Source organism: Coenobita brevimanus, chromosome 70, assembly GCF_032717465.1.
Source record: "Coenobita brevimanus isolate Jiangsu-jjx chromosome 70, ASM3271746v2, whole genome shotgun sequence".
Lineage (NCBI taxonomy): Eukaryota > Metazoa > Arthropoda > Malacostraca > Decapoda > Coenobitidae > Coenobita > Coenobita brevimanus.
The window spans coordinates 11,368,780-11,387,824 of record NC_137023.1 but is presented as its reverse complement, the minus strand read 5'-3'; the positions used below and the strand labels follow the sequence as shown (position 1 = coordinate 11,387,824).

At 42.4% G+C, this 19,045-nt stretch overlaps 1 protein-coding gene across 1 annotated transcript in view; it reads left to right on the top strand.

Moving 5' to 3' along the window:
* LOC145406388 (uncharacterized) overlaps positions 1-19,045 on the top strand; it is a 246,849-nt gene that overhangs the window by 105,351 nt on the left and 122,453 nt on the right. The window contains exons 6-8 of the mRNA XM_080277552.1: positions 7,518-7,683; positions 9,911-10,096; positions 18,915-19,045. The exon at positions 18,915-19,045 is cut by the window's right edge and continues 128 nt beyond it. Of these exons, the coding sequence (XP_080133678.1) occupies positions 7,518-7,683; positions 9,911-10,096; positions 18,915-19,045 (483 nt within the window). The remainder of the gene's footprint in view (positions 1-7,517; positions 7,684-9,910; positions 10,097-18,914) is intronic.

The following is a 19,045-nucleotide window of genomic DNA, read 5'->3' as shown; positions in this document are numbered from 1 at the left end:
TTGCTCTCGTGTTCCTGAACTTGATTCTTCTGAATTCTCCACACTCTGGCTTCGGCTTTCCTGTCATTCTCTGACTAAATATATCTGTGCTGTTTACTTATCCCCTAATTCTACTGACTATCAAAAATTCTTCGACTATCTTACTTCTACGATGGAACACATTCTATCCATTTCTCCTTTCTCTGAAATCTCCATTATTGGAGATTTAAATGTTCACCACCACCTTTGGCTCTCCTCTCCTTTCACGGATCCACCTGGTGAACAAGCCTACATCTTTTCTATCCTTAATGACCTAGAGCAGCTTGTACAGCACCCTACCCGTATCCCTGACCGCCTTGGAGAGAGCTCCAACATACTTGACCTCTTCCTCACAACTAATCCTTCTGCTTACTCTGTTAATCTTTTCTCTCCATTGGGCTCCTCCGATCACAACCTTATTACCTTAACCTGTTCTTTCACTCCGGTACGACCTGTGGACCCTCCAGGGAAACGTCGTCTGTGGCATTTTGGAGCCGCGGACTGGGAGGCCCTCAGGCAGTACTTCTTTGATTTTCCCTGGAATGATTATTGCTTCCATGGCCGTGAGCCATCTGAGTGTGCCTTGCGCATTACGGAGGTTATTCTCTCGGGCATGGAAGTATACATTCCTTTCTCATATCCTTTGGCTAACGCAAGAAAGCCTTGGTTTAATCACGCTTGTTCTAATGCTGTCTGCAACAAGGAGAGGGCCTACAAAAGGTACCGGAGCCAACCCACCCCTGAATCACATCATCTTTACGTTTCTGCCCGGAATCGTGCTAAGTCTGTTCTTCGCTCTACTAAAAATAATTTCATCCATACTAAATGCTCTCAACTCTCCAACTCGAATTCTTCCCGCTCCTTCTGGCACCTTGCCAAAAATCTTTCTAACAACTTTACCTCATCATCCTTCCCTCTTCTTTTCTGTTCTAATGGTTCTGTAGCTATTTCTTCTACTGATAAAGCAGATCTCTTCGCACAGACTTTCTCCTCCAATTCCACCTTAGACGATTCCAGTGCTGTTCCTCCATCACTTCCCCCCTCTGACTTCCTCATGGCTGACATTAAAATTTCTTCTGTTGATGTATTTACTGCCATCACTGGCCTCAGTACTAACAAGGCATATGGGCCTGATGGGGTCCCTCCTGTTGTTCTTAAGAACTGTGCTTCTGTGCTTACACCCTGCCTAGGCAAACTCTTTCGCCTTTGTCTGTCAACTTGTACCTTTCCTTCTTGCTGGAAGTTTGCTCTCATTCAGCCGGTCCCAAAGAAGGGTGACCACTCCCAACCCTCCAACTATCGTCCAATTGCTTTAACGTCCTGCATTTCAAAAGTTTTCGAGTCAATTCTTAATAGAAAAATTTTAAGGCATCTTTCCTATCACAACCTTCTTTCCGATCGTCAGTATGGGTTCCGTCAGGGACGCTCCGCTGGCGATCTTCTCACCTACCTTTCAGACTCCTGGTCATCCTCCTTTCGGGACTTTGGCGAAAGCTTTGCCATTGCACTTGACATCTCAAAGGCTTTCGATCGAGTCTGGCATAAATCTTTAATTTCCAAACTGCCCTCCTACGGTTTCTATCCTTCTATCTGTGCCTTCATCGCTAGCTTCCTTTCTGGTCGTTCTATAGCCGCTGTTGTAGACGGCCATCTTCTTCTCCTAGATCTATCAACAGTGGTGTTCCTCAGGGCTCTGTCCTATCACCAACTCTCTTCCTTTTATTCATCAATGATCTTCTAAGCTGTACATCTAACCCTATCCACTCATACGCTGATGACTCCACCCTTCACCTTTCCATTTGGTTCCCGCAACGCCCATCTCAACAGTTACTTCAACAAACAAGGGATGAGGCTATGGCACACCTAATGTCTGACTTGGCTCGTATCTCTGACTGGGGTAAAAATAATATGGTTGTCTTTAATGCATCTAAGACTCAGTTCTTACACCTATCAACCCGACAAAATCTTCCACAGGTATACCCACTAATGTTTAATAATATTCAGCTTAATCCTGCATCATCCTTGAACATGCTTGGGGTTTCATTTACTCGGGACTTATCTTGGAAAGATCATATTACATCTCTTGTAAAATCTGCTTCCAAGAGATTGGGTGTGCTAAGCTGACTCCGCTCTTTCTTTACCCCTGCACAATTGTTGACTCTATACAGGGGTTTTATCCGCCCCTGTGTGGAGTACAACTCTCATGTGTGGGGAGGCTCCCCACATACAGCTCTTCTCAATAGGGTGGAGTCAAAGGCTTTTCGTCTCATTAACTCTCCTCCTCTCACTGACTCCCTTCAACCTCTGTCTCTTCACCGCACTGTTGCATCTTTATCTCTTTTCTATCGCTACTTTAATGGTCACTGCTCCTCTGAACTGTCTGCTTGCATTCCTCCACCTCTACGACGGGCGCGTAGCACCCGTCTGGCAGCAAACTCTCATCCCTTTTCTGTCCAACTCTCTAATGCAAGAGTTAACCGTTACTCCCAGTCTTTCATTTATGCAACAGGTCATCTCTGGAACTGTCTCCCTCTGTCTGTATTTCCTGCTGCCTATGATCTCCAGTCTTTCAAACGCAGTGTGTCCAGGCATCTCAAAATGATCGGATCTTGAATTTGGCTCTATATTGTATTTTGTTTTTCTCTTGGAGGGAACTGTTACTGCGGGCTCATGGCCTTTGGTTCCTTCTTCCTCACAAAAAAAAAAAGAAGTATCAGCTGCATGAACAATTATCCAGGTGTCGGTCTCTTCATGGTTGCATAGGGCCAAGTTGGCAGTGTCTTCCCAGGGTGGAACCATGAGTACCTGTTCTCTGTCTGTGACAACCAGCTGCTTACCTTCTTTGTTGACTAACTGTGTAACCTGTTCTAATAAGAAGCTGAAGAGTTCCTCATTATTTTCACTTGTGGAGAAAGTTATGCCAGTTGCTAGGTAGAGGAGCAGAGGCAGTGTCGCATCTTTGAATGCCCTTGCCATGACCACCTCTTGCTGATGCTTTTAGGTTCCCAGACTCCAGATAGCGATCCCATACCAGGTCAAGACGAGATCAATGCTTGAGCTGCTATTCAGTATAGGGAATGAACACAGCTGTGTTGTATTCTCGAAATGTCCTGCTACAGTACCTCCTGGCTTCAACGTCTGCACAACAGCAGGCCCATTGAGTATAATGGAGATGGCATGTGGAACAGTAGTGGTCTTATCTTTAAGCTTTTCAAGGGGCGTGGACAAGTCGGCCTTCTTGCTGATGTGGAATTTCCTGTCACTGGAGAGTGCTGGTGGATAGGCCCGGTGTCGTATGCACGGAGTGACTTATGCTGAAAGTTACCGTTCCGCTCAGTGTGCATGCGCCTAGTGGCGTTTAGCTTCCATTTTGAAAGTATCTGCATGTTATCTCAAATTTTGTGCCATTTATCAACAACATTGTATGAAATACATGTGCCAGGAAGATAGTTGGATGTCTTATCGACCTGTAGGTAACTATAGGTCGATATATGGATATATATAAATAAAGATATATATGTATGTTACATGCAGATTGTGAAATTAGTCATTTCGTGAATTAAAATTAGTTTAATTTAGGTTTATTTAGGTTAGGTTGATCTAGGATAAGGTTAGGTTAAGGTTAGGTTATGTTTGGTTAGGTTAGGTTAGGTTAATTTAGGCTTAATAGAGAAGGGAACAGTAACTTCCAGCATAAAGTCACTCCATGGATATGGCACCGGTTTTCATGTTTGAAAAACTTATGCAAATCACCAACTCTAGTTTGTCAAACTATGTACAGCCTGGAGAAGAGTCCGCAGTTGTCCTCTGCGAAGGCTAGCCGCTGCTTACTCATAGTTGGAACTTGGATTTTCTAGAACTGAGAGGCAGCTTGTTGTTTTGCTCATGGGCCTGGTCAAGAACTATTGCAGAAAAACGATGGGCTGTCTTTTCTTGCTGTGAAATGTCCCAGCCAAACCAAGATGTTTGTGTGAGAGCTCTGTTATGTCCTTCAAGTGGACTGGAACCCAAAGAGAATAATGAGTGTGGTCCAAAGCAAAAAATCGCTGACCTAGTTCAGTAAGAGCTTCTATGTATAGTGCAAAGCTTGATTCTCATAGTGACCAGAGCTCTAGGTTGAGGGTGGTTGCCCAGTACTGAGACTGGGAACAGCTGTCAGCTCTTTGGTGATATAAAAGACACCAAACTCTTGCGGATCATGACGATCGCTTTTGGCATCTTCAGTGTATTTGTCATAAGCCTTGTGCTGTAGGATATTCAAGGTTGCAGCTGTTACCTGATGAGCTCGTCTGGTGTGTCTGACATGAGCAACCTTTAGGAAGGAGTCTGCAGTTCCTGGAATGGAAATATCAGCATGCACCAGGATTTCTGCCCAACTACTACCCTGCAGCCAACTGCCTGCCATTCTTAGAGCTGCCATTTCAATGTGGAGACCACCCAGGATCATAAACTTTTCTTCACCATATTTCTTGGGCCAGTTCCACTGGATCCGTTTGGCCTTTATGTATTTATTTATATATTAATTTACAATTAATTATTTATTTACAGAACATTATATAAAAATTCAGTAGACCATATAGCCCAGCACATACAGGACTGGGGGAAATAGGGGGGTTTGGGTAGGGGAGACAAATGTTGGGTAAAATTAAAGGTCAATTATGCTTATATCATGTAAATAAAATCAATATTAATTGATTTCTCATATTGTAATATATCACCAATTTGGCATAAACTGCCACTCAAGTCCAGTATCAAGTGGTTCCATATCTGAAATTATTCACATGCCACTACTCTATCTCTGTTCCAAGTTTTGTGCTTTCATTATTAAATGCACAGTTGTTATGTAAATAGTTACTATGCTGCTCCACTAGATGAACTCCATCTCGGTGACTCATCTTCGTTCTGTCCATTGCCACCAAAGCATGAGTGGTGAGAACATTCTTCTTCCCTTTCAGTCAAAAATATGCCCCTCCGACAGCACCGAGTGGCTGGAGATCACTGTCAGTATGTTCGGTACCTGAGGATGAGGATGTCTCGAGAACGACATCCAGGCGGTACCTGTATTTCTACTTCACACTATTTGTTCTCTTGTTTGAAGCAGCTGCCTCTCTCCCTCTGCCTTTTCCTTGTCCTACATCATCACACGTTCCAACGCAGACATACAGCCAGGACGACCAGATTCCATGTTAGGTTGAAGGAACTTACAATTCGCGACATTGTCCAACCATCCGTCAGCAAACTGATAAACAGTATCAGAAAAGTCTTCCAGTTCTGCCACAGACTTTTACTCATTCTTCAGTTGAGTCTCACTTCGATGACGCATGTTCTTTAGGCCCTCCCACACCTCTGTGTATCTCTCAAGCTGGATAACTGCATGCTGAAGTAAACGAATTGGTATCCCAGCCTTGTCGCACGTGACTTTCAATACAGTTATTACATCCTGGGCTGCATCTTGTTTGATCATCTTGAGGTCCTTCAAGGCAAACAAGTAGTGGCGGAGGGCATCATTTCTGGAGGGGAGCTTCGGCCCTCCAACATACGGGGCACTGCTTTTCAGCATATTTAATTCACTCTTTGCCCAAGTAGTAGCCATGCTTCACCTGCAGAAGAGAAAAAACTTTATTTTATCAAGTTTCAGGAAAAGGAGGGCTTTGAGCATACAATAAATAATGAGATATCACGCTACAAACTTTCAGTAGATTTTTTAAAAATCCAATATCACTTCGAATTAGGGCATGAGAGGAAAGCTGTCCCCCCAAAAAAGAATCCCCATGTACTGATGGGCCACCCTAACACACACACACACACACACACACATATATATATATATATATATATATATATATATATATATATATATATATATATATATGTATACACAATTATAACCAAATATCTGTATTCTCTCCTCTCTCTTTCTGTGTGTGTGTGTGTGTGTGTGTGTGTGTGTGTGTGTGTGTGTGTGTGTACCATTTTTAATTTTGTGTACAGACAGTAACACTGTAAGAACAGCGGAATGTAGCGTGTTGTGGAGTTGACAAACATGCTTTATATTTTTTCGCACCACCGTTTCCCATGTTTTATGGCAACCCATTTTTTTTTTTTTTACCTGAGGAAATGAAGTCTGTAAAATATATAAACAAGTGTGTGAAACTGAACTGGTCACTGGGGGTGTTTTTAGTAATTTTTGTTTGTTCTTTACGTAAATTATGCAAAAAGTGTATTCTGCGAATACCTACTAAGTAAACATTACACAACATACTGTATATTTGATAAATACTGTAAATAATGTAGCATGAAACAGTCGTAAAGTGAGGATTATAAGGCCACCAGTTTAACTCAGGACAACCGTTATTTTCATCATTATCATTGTCATCATTCTGTCCCTTGAATGCATGGGGTGGAAAGCCACAGGATAATATTAATGAAGATTGTTAACAGCATCCAGAGGAAAGGACCAAACATCTATTCTTTCATCGTCGAGGTTTCCTAATTTCTAGGCTCCACCTTAAGGGCAAATCGATCCAAGGAAGGAAGAGTGTCCTTTAAAGCCTGGAGGATTGAGACGATTCCAACGACTGCCACGTTAAAAGAGGGTTCAACCCTTATTATGTACATCTTCATGAATACTTCACCCATCCACTCTGAAGTTTCGTCAGTTAGTTTTACACCCTTATGTTTCATAAGAAAGTAAATGAAGATACCATGAGTTTTCGTGTTTGCTATTAAACTCTGTAAGGAGCCGTTTTGCTTCCTCCTAGCCTCTGATTTTTTCTTCGTGCCCCTTCTTTGCTATCTTTGTTTTATTCTAGTAGTTTAGCCACCCTCTTGTATGAGCTACCTAGCGTGGGCCAACTGGTCTACTACAGTTGTCCTCTCTTATGCTCAGTATGAAGGATATTACACACTCAACAGCCACCTTCATTATATTATGGCTCAGACTATGATGATGATGCTAACCACGTGTTTCTATGAAAATACATACGTACTGGAATATCACTTGTGTCAAAAGAATGGACATCACTTATACTGCAAAATGTTACATATGCAGCAGATGTCTTCATCTCTGACACTCCCCAGACGCTAATATGCCCACGCATAGTAGCCTACACCACTGCAGCAGGGGAAGGACATGGCCTACTGAATGGGACAAATTAAGGCGCTTACCCCCGACTCAACTTCACGACCCCCAACAAGATGGAATAATCTTACTCAGCATAACTGACCCTGATAACCTAACCCAATCAAACCTAATCGAACCATTCGCAGCAGTCCTGTATGACCTACTGTGGCCTATTCTGATTTACTAACCATACTTATACACATCCCTACGTGTCAAGTGGGGTTGGTGGAGGATTAGTGCCCCTCCCTGTTGTAAAACAATTAACTCTAAGCCCTTGGCCACCCCGTCTGGGATATATGGCGTCTGGCAATGAATGAAAAATGAAAAAAACTTATCCTAACCATATTTAACCTGTTAACTTAACCTAACCATACAGGGCGAGCTGTCACGGGTTGAAGATACTGATGTGGCGGGGTGGCTTGGGTCTGAGCTGAGGGATCTGCCTGACTACGTGGTGGGCGGTGTGTACTGGGTAGGCGGTCGGCAGCACCCACACGCCCGCACCTGGACATGGCAGGATGGATCACCCCTCAGTGTATCAGGTGAGTTGAAAAGCAGGGATGAACTGGTGGTAAATGTGAGAAGTTGCGGTAGCTGTGGGAATTGGTGGCAGCTGTAGGAATTGGTGGTAGTTTAAGGTATTGGTGGCAGCTAGAAATTGGTGGTAGCTGAAGGAAATGGTAATAGCTGTGGAAATTGATGATAGTTATAGGAATCGGCGGTAGCTATGGGAATTCGTGGTGGTTGTAGGAATTGGTTTTAGCTGTAGGAACTGGTGGCAGGTGGCAGACTTGTTGGTAGGTGCTGGAATTGTTGACAAGTGTGGGAAATGTTGGTAGGTCCTGGAATTATTGGTATGCATGGGAACTGTTCATAAGTGTGGGAATCGTTGGTAGGTGTTGGGATGTTGGCAGGTATGGAAATTGTTGGTAGGTGGTGAAAATAATAGTAAGTGTGGGATTGTTGGTAGGTGATGGAAATGACTGTAAGTGTGGGATTGTTGGTAGGTGTGGGGATTACTGGTAAATGTGAGAAATGCTGTCCAGTGTCGGAATAGGTGGTAGATGCGGGATTTTATTGTGGTTAAAGTGATGGTGATAAGTGCAGTGGAGGAGTATGGAGCTGACATCATGACTGATTCGTCCATTTGTTACATAAATGAGTTGGTACATGTAGTATTTGTATGTTTGTGTTTTTGCTTAGTAAATGAGGCTCAGGCTATAAAACAGGCAACATGTTACCAGTGTCCAGCATCAATCGTACGCACAGTACGCCTCTCACACACTTTCTTATGTCATAACTTTGGCACTTATACAACGACCCGTAACGAATTCATGCCAGATCGTTGTGATTTGAAATTTATCCTGTTAGCTGAGATGTTTCTTGATATGCCTGTGGGTCTAGTGAAAGAACTGTTGAGACTAACGAAACTCAAATTTTCAAACTCTTTCGTATCCCGAATTAGCCGACTGGAGGTGGCAGGTATTGTGTTTGGTGCTGTTTGTAGTTCTGGGGTTGGTGGTGGTTTTAGGGATGGTGGTGACCTTGGTGTTGGTGATTGTTTTTGATGCCGGTGCACATGTGGTGTTGGTGGTAGTTTTGATATTTGGTGGTAGTTTGGTGTTGGTGGTAGTTTTGATGCTGCTGCACATGTGGTGTTGGTGGTAGTTTTGGTGTTGGTTGTGGTTTTTGGTGTTGGTGGTAGTTTTGGTGTTGTTGGTGGTTTTTGGTGTTGTTGGTGGTTTTGGTGTTGGTGGTGGTTTTGGTGTTGGTGGAAGCTTTGGTGTTGGTGATAGTTTTGGTGTTGGTGGCACTTGTGTTGTTAGTGGTAGTTGTGGTGTCGGTGGTAGTTGTGGTGTTCGTGGTAGTTGTGGTGCTGGTAGTAGTTGTGGTGTTGGTGGTAACTGAGATGTAAGGTGTAATTATGGTGTTTGGGGATGCTTGTATTAGTGATGTTGGTTTGAGTACCAAGTGTGTTGTTGGTGATGGAGGTTGTTTTGGTGCTGTTGATAGTTGTTACAAATGTGTTATTGGTGTTGCTGGTGGACGTTGTGGCAGCTTTGGCTCTCTAATTTAGTGGTAGACGTGGAGGTAGATGCAGTAAGATGTTGGTCGTAGTTCTCGTAATTGCAGCAGGTAATCAAGGTGATTGGCTCCTGTGATTGCGTGAAATGCGTGTGAGGATGTGTGCGATATTTGTTTGTTTGGGGAAGGACTTGCAAGGCCTCAGTTTATGGGGTATCAAAGCTGTACCCAGAGTCTGATATTAGTAACGGATATGTAACGTGTGAACTACAATTAGCATGATTTTGTATGTGGACAGTATAAAACTGAATATAGGTTGTAGGAAGGGGCTGGATGATGATTATGACACTGATAATGTAATTCGTACTTATCTTGTAAGTTTGTGTGATGATGGTGATGATGATGATGGTACTGATGGAGTTGATGTTGATGATAATGATTTACGTGTGATCGAAACAGTGACTAGGTACTGCACTATACATCTGCTTCAAGGATGTGGCAGGGATTAGGTCTATTAACCCAGTTTGCTGTGTGACGTGGTTTAATGTTTTTGTAAATAAATGGGTTAGATAGATGATGATGACGTGTTTATTAATGCCAGGAAATAACCATCCATGCGGAGGTTTCAATATGAATAGATAAAAACTTAACTAGCAGTATGAATAGTTTTTTTGTGGAATCTACAAAATTAAGAAAATCCTAAAAAAAGAACTCCATGTTTTTTTCTTCTGCCCTCACCAACAGCTCTGGGTCGGATAGAAGGTGGAGGAGCTGTGGGTGGAGGGGAGGACCTGTGCTTGAGCCTGCAAGAGGTGGCCGCCGCTCATCCCCGCCTACACTCGCGACCCCGCCTGCACCGCCCTCCCCTCGTGCTCGCTGCCCATCAGTGTAACCTGTTTGGCGGCTACGTGTGCTCCAGGAGGGTGCCAGGTGGGTTGTATTATACTATGTGTAGTTGAATCCTGCAGTTCCTAATATGCAGGCTTGAAGTACTATCAGTTTTTGTTTATGTGGGAGAAATGCGTAAGCACGACCTTACGATTAGTCTGATTACTAAGCTGTTTCTGTCAGTTTGGTTAAATGTACAGTTCTGTCTCATGCAGACACCAATAGCTGATGTTATACCCAACAGACAACACCCAATGTACCACGGACTTATGAATTCAACTGTATAACTGGGGTCAATAATCTTCTCACACGTCTGGAGTTTGGAACTAACGATACAAGATCGCAACCATTCTGACTCACTTGAACACTGTTGGTTACTTTAATAAGACCTCATTAGGAACTAACCCGGTTTTGAGACAGTGTCAAAGAATTATTGATCGTCACCACAGCTATCTGCTTGGGTTTGTGTAGTTAATGTGTGTCCTGTGACTCCACTGGGCGGAACAATTATTATCACCCCTCCTCGTATTGCCGACGTAAGTAATGTGGCCCGTAGATGTGGATTAATGCAGCACTGCAGCTGCTAGTTGTAGAGTGAAATGGTGTGAAGATTTAATTTTGCTGCTTGTATCCAGTTATTACAAATCTAATTACAAATTAGAATAATATAAATGCGGTACAAATACTTATACTTACTATTAGGCTTTACTTTCATTACTCCTTTCACTGTTTATATTTTCCAACTGCTTCACTTCCTAACATTATTATATATCTATTGCGTAAAACAGTGTGGCTTTGTAAATTTCTCCACCTGCTCCTTTTTCTCCTACTGTAGCAGAATGATGAAAGGGGCAAGGGGCACACGTTTACATCCTCTCCTTTTTCTCAAGAAACAGATCTGCATCATGATCTGCAATTATAGTACAGTCCAAGTTGTGAGTGTCGACTATACTAGCCTATTATATGGGTCGTGAGATACCAGGTATATGAGAGCTGCGAGTTCTTACTTTTCTGTAAATCTTCATTATACATAACGCCATAATCTCACACATATGGCAAGTCTGTCAGTCGCAGAGTCCCTGTTGTATTTAACCACTTTGTCCACGAGTGTCAGCAGAACGTGCAAAGTACTGGTACCACTGAGTGGTTGGTATGCACCGTGGTGTGTTGGTGTTTTGTTCACTATTGCTACCGTAATAGATACAAACATAGACAATGCTACACTGTTGTAACTCTCCACCTGACTCTTTATGTCCCTACACACCTCACCAAGGGCATAACAATCAGAACAGTGGTTATAACTGCAGGCGTTGATTCACAGCATGTCATTACAACGCCACGTCTGGATTGCCAGGTATCTTTAGCTTCTTTCTGGCCTGGCTGTACTTCAGTCGTGTGCAGCTGTACTTGTTCTGCCCTTCCTTACCACCCACCCATCTTATTCCCTTCACCTACTTCACCTGGGCTACTCCTCTCTGCAAATTCCACTATTACCCTACTCCCTTTGACTACTACGAATGCCACCACACACCACCGTCCAAGCCCATCCATCTGTTTTTTTCTGTTCCATTCACATACGTGTTGTTACTGCTGCTCTAAAATGATGAAAAAAAAAAGAACATAGGCAATAATACGGGGCTACAACCGTCCACTCGAAAAAGCACGTACCCCACAGCTCTCTGCACACCTAACCAAGTGCATAAAGGCCCTCACCCCCTCCCCTCTATACAATACAGAGACAGCAACTCGCACTGAAATCTCTGAGGAAGATTTTTTATTAATTTATTGGTTTGAATAAAAAAAACTTAAGACAGAACATTCTACCTATCAAAAGACACCACTTTACTATAGGACACATAACTATGTGAAATTTCATTACTCTGTAGTTAATACAAACAAAATCTATATGCCACCTATTCTTGTTGACCCTAGAGATAACAGTACGAATCTCTGACTTCGTCAGGTGCGGGTAAAAACTACCACCATTAAAACTACTACCACCATCATCATCATTATCATCTCCACTTGCACCACCATCATAATCACTACCACCACCACCATTATCATCATCACCAACACCAGCACCATCACTACAACCACCGTCATCATCATCATCATCATCATCAATGCTACGCTGTTGCAACCCTCCAGCTGACCAAGCCATTCCCCCCCTCCCCCAGCTCCTGGCACACCTAACCAAGTGCATAATGGCCCTCACCCCCCCCCCTCCCAGCACCAGTTCACTATAAGACACCTAATTGTGTGAAATTTCATGACTCAGTAGTTAATACTTTCTGAGATGTGCTCGGGAAACGAAAATCAGTGCAGCCAGCCGCCCAACTCAATGAACGGACACCAGTGATAACAGTCCCCTCCTCTGCCTGTCTCAGTCGGAGGGTAAAAAACACCGCATCCAATCACAGCAGTGCTTATAACTGCAGGCATTGACTCAACCTGTCACTGCCATGCCACGTCAGCGATGCCAGGTATCTGTGGCCTCTCTCTGGCCGGGTTATACTTCAGTCTTCCGCATTTATATTTCTTCTGCCCTGTCTTACCTCCCACCCATCTTATCCCCTCCACCTACCCCACATGGGCTACTCCTCCTTTCTAACTCCATTATAACCCACCCCCTTTGACTCTGCGTGTGCCACCACACACCTCTATTCAAGTTCATCCATCTGGCTTTTTCTATTCCATTTACCTACGTGTAATCACTTCTGCTCTAAAATGATGACTAAATAAACATAGTAGGTGCTATGTTGTTGCAACTCTCCACTCGACGACGCACCATACCCCAAACCTTCCCACACAGCTAACAAAGTGCATAACGGAACTCATCCCCCTTCTCTATATATAACACAAAAGCAGCAGGTGGCATTGAAATATCTGAGAAATCATTTTTTTTACTGTCATTAAAAAAAAAAAAAGAAGAAAACTAATTAAGACACAGCATTCTGCTTGTCAAAAGGCACCAGTTCACTGTAAGACACATAACTATATGAAATTTCATGACCCTTGAATTAATACTTTGTGAGATTTGCTCCAAAAACAAAATCTCTACTCCATATATTCTTGTTTTTCCCACTGATAACAATACACTCCTCCGATTTCGTCATCTGCAGGGTAAAAACTACCACCATAATTACCAACACCATCATCATTACCATCACCATCATAATTACCACCGCCACCACCACCACCACCACCACCACCACCATCACTACAAACGCCAACATCATAATGAATCCTACACAGTTACAATCCTCCATCTGACTAAACAATCCCCCCCAGAACCCTGCACACCTTACCAAACTCAAAATGACCCTCCCCCCCTTCCCCATGTTTAACTTAGAGATAGCGGATCGCATTGAAATCTCCGACAACAATTATTTTTTACTTATTCATTATTTTCAAAAAAGCTACTCAACCTCCATGTGCGGGGAAATATTTAATGCAGTCGTCACCTCACTATGGACAATTTCTCGGAAACCGCTGAAAATTTATTGTTTTCAGACCTTAATATCTCGGAGAGTATAGCAATTAGGGAAACAAACTAACGGCCATTTTACCCACCAACTCTTCCTTTTGTGCATGAAAGTATCCCCATATCTGTAGGTCGTTGCGTTGATGAATAATGACGTGAGGAAGAGAACTAATTTTCGGAGGGAGAGAGGAGGAGGTCGTATGTTTGCCCGCGTTACGGTCTGTGACTTTGCTGTCAACGTGATAACTTACTCCTCTGCTAGATAAACTGGACACTGTTGATTCAAGGCATGCTTTATGGATCAGTCACTGAGCCCTTTTCTAGTATCTTTGGAAAGAGGTTTGGTAGGGGTGGATGATGCAGTTAGCTACAGGCGACACGGATGGGATCAGATAAAGAGGACAAACAAATCGCCTCCATGTCACCCATTTCCTGTCACATTTCTGCCCTGCTCCCAGCTCAAACGCCCCTCTGTCATATACCTCTCCACTCCTCCCCTTCATCTCATCATTCTCTTTTTCCCCTCCACCTCACCCACATGCACTCTCCTCGTTAGTTTCTCGCTCTTCATCCTCTCCACATGGCTAAATCACCTCAGTGTAATTCTCCCAATGCTTTCTATCACATCCACACCACAATGCTGCTTCACTTCCTCATTTTTTAGTCGGTCTCTCCATGTAACTCCACAATCTCCTCTCAACTCATTCTCACTGCTCTCACTTTTGACATTTGTCTTTCCAACAAGGTCCATGCTACACTTACATTCGTCAGTGTTGGTATCACGACATTGTCATCCAGTAGCCTTTTTAACATCCATGCTTATTCCCCTGTTTATTATCACTTCTTTCAAAGATCCAGCAACCTTTCGTTACTAAAAATAAAAACGACATAGCATTCTGCCTATCAAAAGGCACCAGTTCACTATATGAGTCAGTAAAATTTCATGACTGCAGTGAATACTTTTTCTTTTTTTTTCTGACTTCAGATTACTTGCTCACGTTGCATTGAAAACTATGAGCCAAATTATTATTATTTTTTAAATTCTTATGACACAGCATTCTACCTATCCAAAGGCACCACTTGCGTTATCAAGAAACATAACAATGTGAAATTTCATGACTCCATAGTTAAAGCTTTGTGAGAATTGCCCCGGAAACAAAAATCTCTACACCTAGCTGCCAAGCTCTTTGGACGGACACCAATTATAACAGAACTCTCCTCTCTCTTTGTCAGGAGGAGGGTAAAAACATAAGCAGTGCTACGCTGTTGCAACCCTCCATCTGACCAAGCACCTGCCACCCACCTCCCTGCTCACTTAACCAGGCGTATAATGGCCCTCATCCCTTTCCCCTCTGTATAACATATAAACGGCAGGTCGCATAAAAAATCCGAGAAAAATCTGTTTGTTTTTACTTTTCCATTATTTAAAAAAAATACTTAAGACAGCATTCTACCTACCATAAGGCACCAGTTTGTCACAAGACACATAACTGAGAAATTTCTTGAGTCAATAGTTAATACTTTATGAGATTTGCTCCGGAAACAACATCTCAACGCCACCTATTCTTGTTGATCCCAGTGATAGCAGTACCGTCCTGTGCCTTCATCAGGTGGAGGGTAAAAACCACCAACACTGCCAACACTATAAATATCATTATAACCTCCACCACCATCATCAGTACCACCACCACCGCCACCTCCCGCATCATCAATATTACCACTACCAATACCATCATCATCATCATCATACTCATCATCAGCAGCACCACCACCACCACCACCATCATCATCATCATCATCATCATCATCATCATCAGCACCACCACCACCACCACCACCACCACCACCACCACCATCAACGTCATTATCATCACCATCAGAACCATCATCATCATCATCATCACCACCACCACCACCACCACCACCACCACCACCACCACCACCACCACCACCACCACCACCATTATCATCACCATCAGAACCATCATCATCATCATCATCATCATCATCATCATCACCACCACCACCATCACCACCACCATCATCATCATCATCAATCATCATCATCATCATCATCATCATCACCACCACCAGCACCATCATCACTACCACAACCGTCATCATCATCATCATCACCACTACCATCATCAACATCAATGCAACGCTTTTGGAACACTCCACCTGACCATCGACATACTCCCCACGTCACTACATCCCTAATCAAGCGCATAATGCCCCCCCCCCCCTTTCGGCTTAGCGCTATCAGGTTTCTGGGTCGGGCAGATTATGTCTGTACTTGAGTCAGCCACTCACACTGACCCACATTTTCGCAGCGCGATATTTTTCTTTGATCGCTCTGTGTAAATACGCTTTTCATGATAGAATGTTGGTTTTGGTGTCATTTTAAAGCTGAATAGTTGTACATTATGGCAGTATGTTCAGAAAAGGAGAACAAAGAAAATAAAACGTCAAAATGAAGAGTTGTTCTTAAGCGAAAACCAAAAATTTTGTACCTTGCCGTACAAAAATATTCGGCAAAAAAAAAAAAATAAAGATTTATAAATTAGGTTTAAACCATGCCAAACTACAATAAACTGCCTCTGCATTGATACATAGATTATGGTTATTTCTGCATTTTATTGCGCGGTAAAGCTAATGCAAAAAGATGCACACTTTTTTTTTTTTTTTTTCTCGGCAGCATTATTCGCATCGCAATCATTTTATTTGATTGATCAGTGTACATTGTTTATGGGAAGATGCTGGTTGTGGTGTTATGTTGAAGCTGGATAGTTGTACTTCATCGTAGTATGTAAAAAAAAAAAAAGAAAAAAAATGAAAATGACGAGTTGAAGTTAGGTGAAAACCACAAAAGTTATACCTTGCCGTAGAAAAATATCCAGCAGATAATAAAAATAATGATAATAATAATAATAACAAAGATATATTAATCTGGTTTAAATCGTGCAAAACTACAAAACTACTGCCTTCCATGCACAGAACAAGCATTCCTCGACATCATGAGATTAACCAGCCTCACTCATCCCTGAGTGGCATTACGTGAGCAATAAATCCCAACCATCCCTTGGATATAAACCTTCACCGGCTCAGTCCGATTGGAGCGCCGTAATTACCCACTAAACCCTCAGGTGCCATAATTTGGTTATATGGTTACCACCCAGCGTAGTAAATGGTTTCCTGGTGTACAGGAAACCATTTGGCTTGTCACTCAGTGTAGAATCACTCATAGTATACAAGGAAGAGGAAAGAATGAAGGGAAGAATGACAAAAGAGGGAGTGTAAAGTCACCCGTAGGCAGAAGGACGAGGAAAGAATGAAGTAAAGAAAGACAGAAGGGGGAGGAAGGGGGGAAGGAAGGAGGAGAGGAAAGGGCAGACATCCGTGAGCAGCATTACATCGAGTGAGTGGATGGTGAGCGCCCCCACCTACCACAATATATATATATATATATATATATATATATATATATATATATATATATATATATTTCATTCATTCATTGTCAGACGCCATGTATCCCAGAAGCGGGGTGGCCAAGGCTTAGAGTTAATTGTTTTACAGGGAGGGGCACTAATCCTCCACCAACCCCACTTAATACGTAGGGAGCATGTATGGTTTCGATAGATGTAAACCACCCAGCATTGTACATGGTTACATGGCTTAGAGGAAGGACGAGCAGGAGAATCCTGTTGTCACCGGCGGTTGAGTAATAAAGTCCACCTATCCCTCTTCCATGAACTCTGAGTCATCTGATTTTACAGGGAGGGGTACAAATCCTCCACCAACCCATTTGGAACGTAGGGAGCACGTATGATTTAGACATATGGTATCACCAAGCAGTGTCTGTTTAACTTAGTGTGCGTTCGACTTGTCGATGTGTCTGAAAATGCGTATCACATACCGACTCGCAGTTCGCTGCGGTCTTCATCGACCATATATATATATATATACATATATATATATATATATATATATATATATATATATATATATATATATATATATATATATATATATATATATATATATATATATATTAAGAGAGGGAGAGAGAGAGAAAGAGAGTAAGGCGTAATCTCCTGTTAAACAAGAACTCCTTTGTAAAGAAGTTTCTAAATATCATAATAAGGAAAATAGGGTAAATAAGGAAAGCCAACAGTAGAGAAAAATGTGGAAGAGCTGGAAAAACTACATTGAATAAATGAAAAAGGTGAATAAAATACGAATGCGGTGATAATCATTACTGACTCTGGTGCAGAAAAAAAAATGATGCCTGAGAACGTGGCTAGTAAAAATGAGGAAGGCTGTGACGAAGCTGAAGGATGGAGAAGAATGTGTTAATGAGGCTTATTACGCGGGAATGATAAAATGTAATGATGAGAAGAGAGTGTTATGAGTGAAGTGGAGGGGGAGGTGGAGAGGGGAAGAGTGAGGGGGTGACCGAGGATGAGATGGAGGGATAAGGTGAAGCAGTATATGAGAAAAGGATGTGTGATTAAGAGAGGAGATCCTGATGGCAGAGGGCAGGGTGACATGGATGTGATTCGTCTGTAGCCATCCATTACAGAATTAAGGCGCTTGTTGATTGATAGATACAGTAGATGGTTAGATACAGATAGAAGAGTGTAATGAATTGTCACTGGAAATATGCCAGAAAGTCTGAAGGAGATAGTTGTACCAGTGAAGTGGAATAATTATATCATGCTATAGGCTAATGGTGCCTTGTGAGAAAATTTAACCAGAATGGATGTAAAATCTCTCCAAAAATAAGTTTTCACACTTACAGGAAAATGCAGAGAAAAATTGGATAGGGGGTAAGGTACAATAGCGGCTAAATATCCGTTCCCATCCTACCATCTTTAACCTGTAACAATGGCACAATCACACACAATCTCATAACATAATCCTGACATTATGTGACTGTATAGCAACTGCTGGCATCCATGAGTGGGATTTATTATTGAACATGTGTGATAGTACCACATTTCCAGGTTAGAGACATCAGGGTGTGAAGGAATATTTAAGCTACATTTCCATACTTTAGAGATTACAACACTGTCTTGCAGCACCTATTCCCATTCTCACTCCCTATACCTTATTGCAGCTCTCAGTGAACTTCAAATATACGGATTTTAATAGCAACTTTCCTTTCTTCGGGTTTGTTTGGAAAAGACAGTCGGTTGCAGACTCTTATACCTCAGCTCCTCACCTTTACAGTAAAAAAAAAAAATCTTACGACACCATTCTCATCTGTTGCATTACGAATTTAGAATCAAAAATAGCAAATACTTTGAATTAAATTTTCCTTTTTACAAAATTCCTTATCCTTTACAAATCCTTTCTCTTCCTTTCCAGACCCTCCCTCCCTCCAGACCTCAGAGATTGTTGGCTACGGAGGGAATCTTACTACGCCTGGCTACCCTACCCCTTACCCCAACAACATGCACGTCACCATCACCCTACGTGGCCCTCACAAGTCTCGTCTC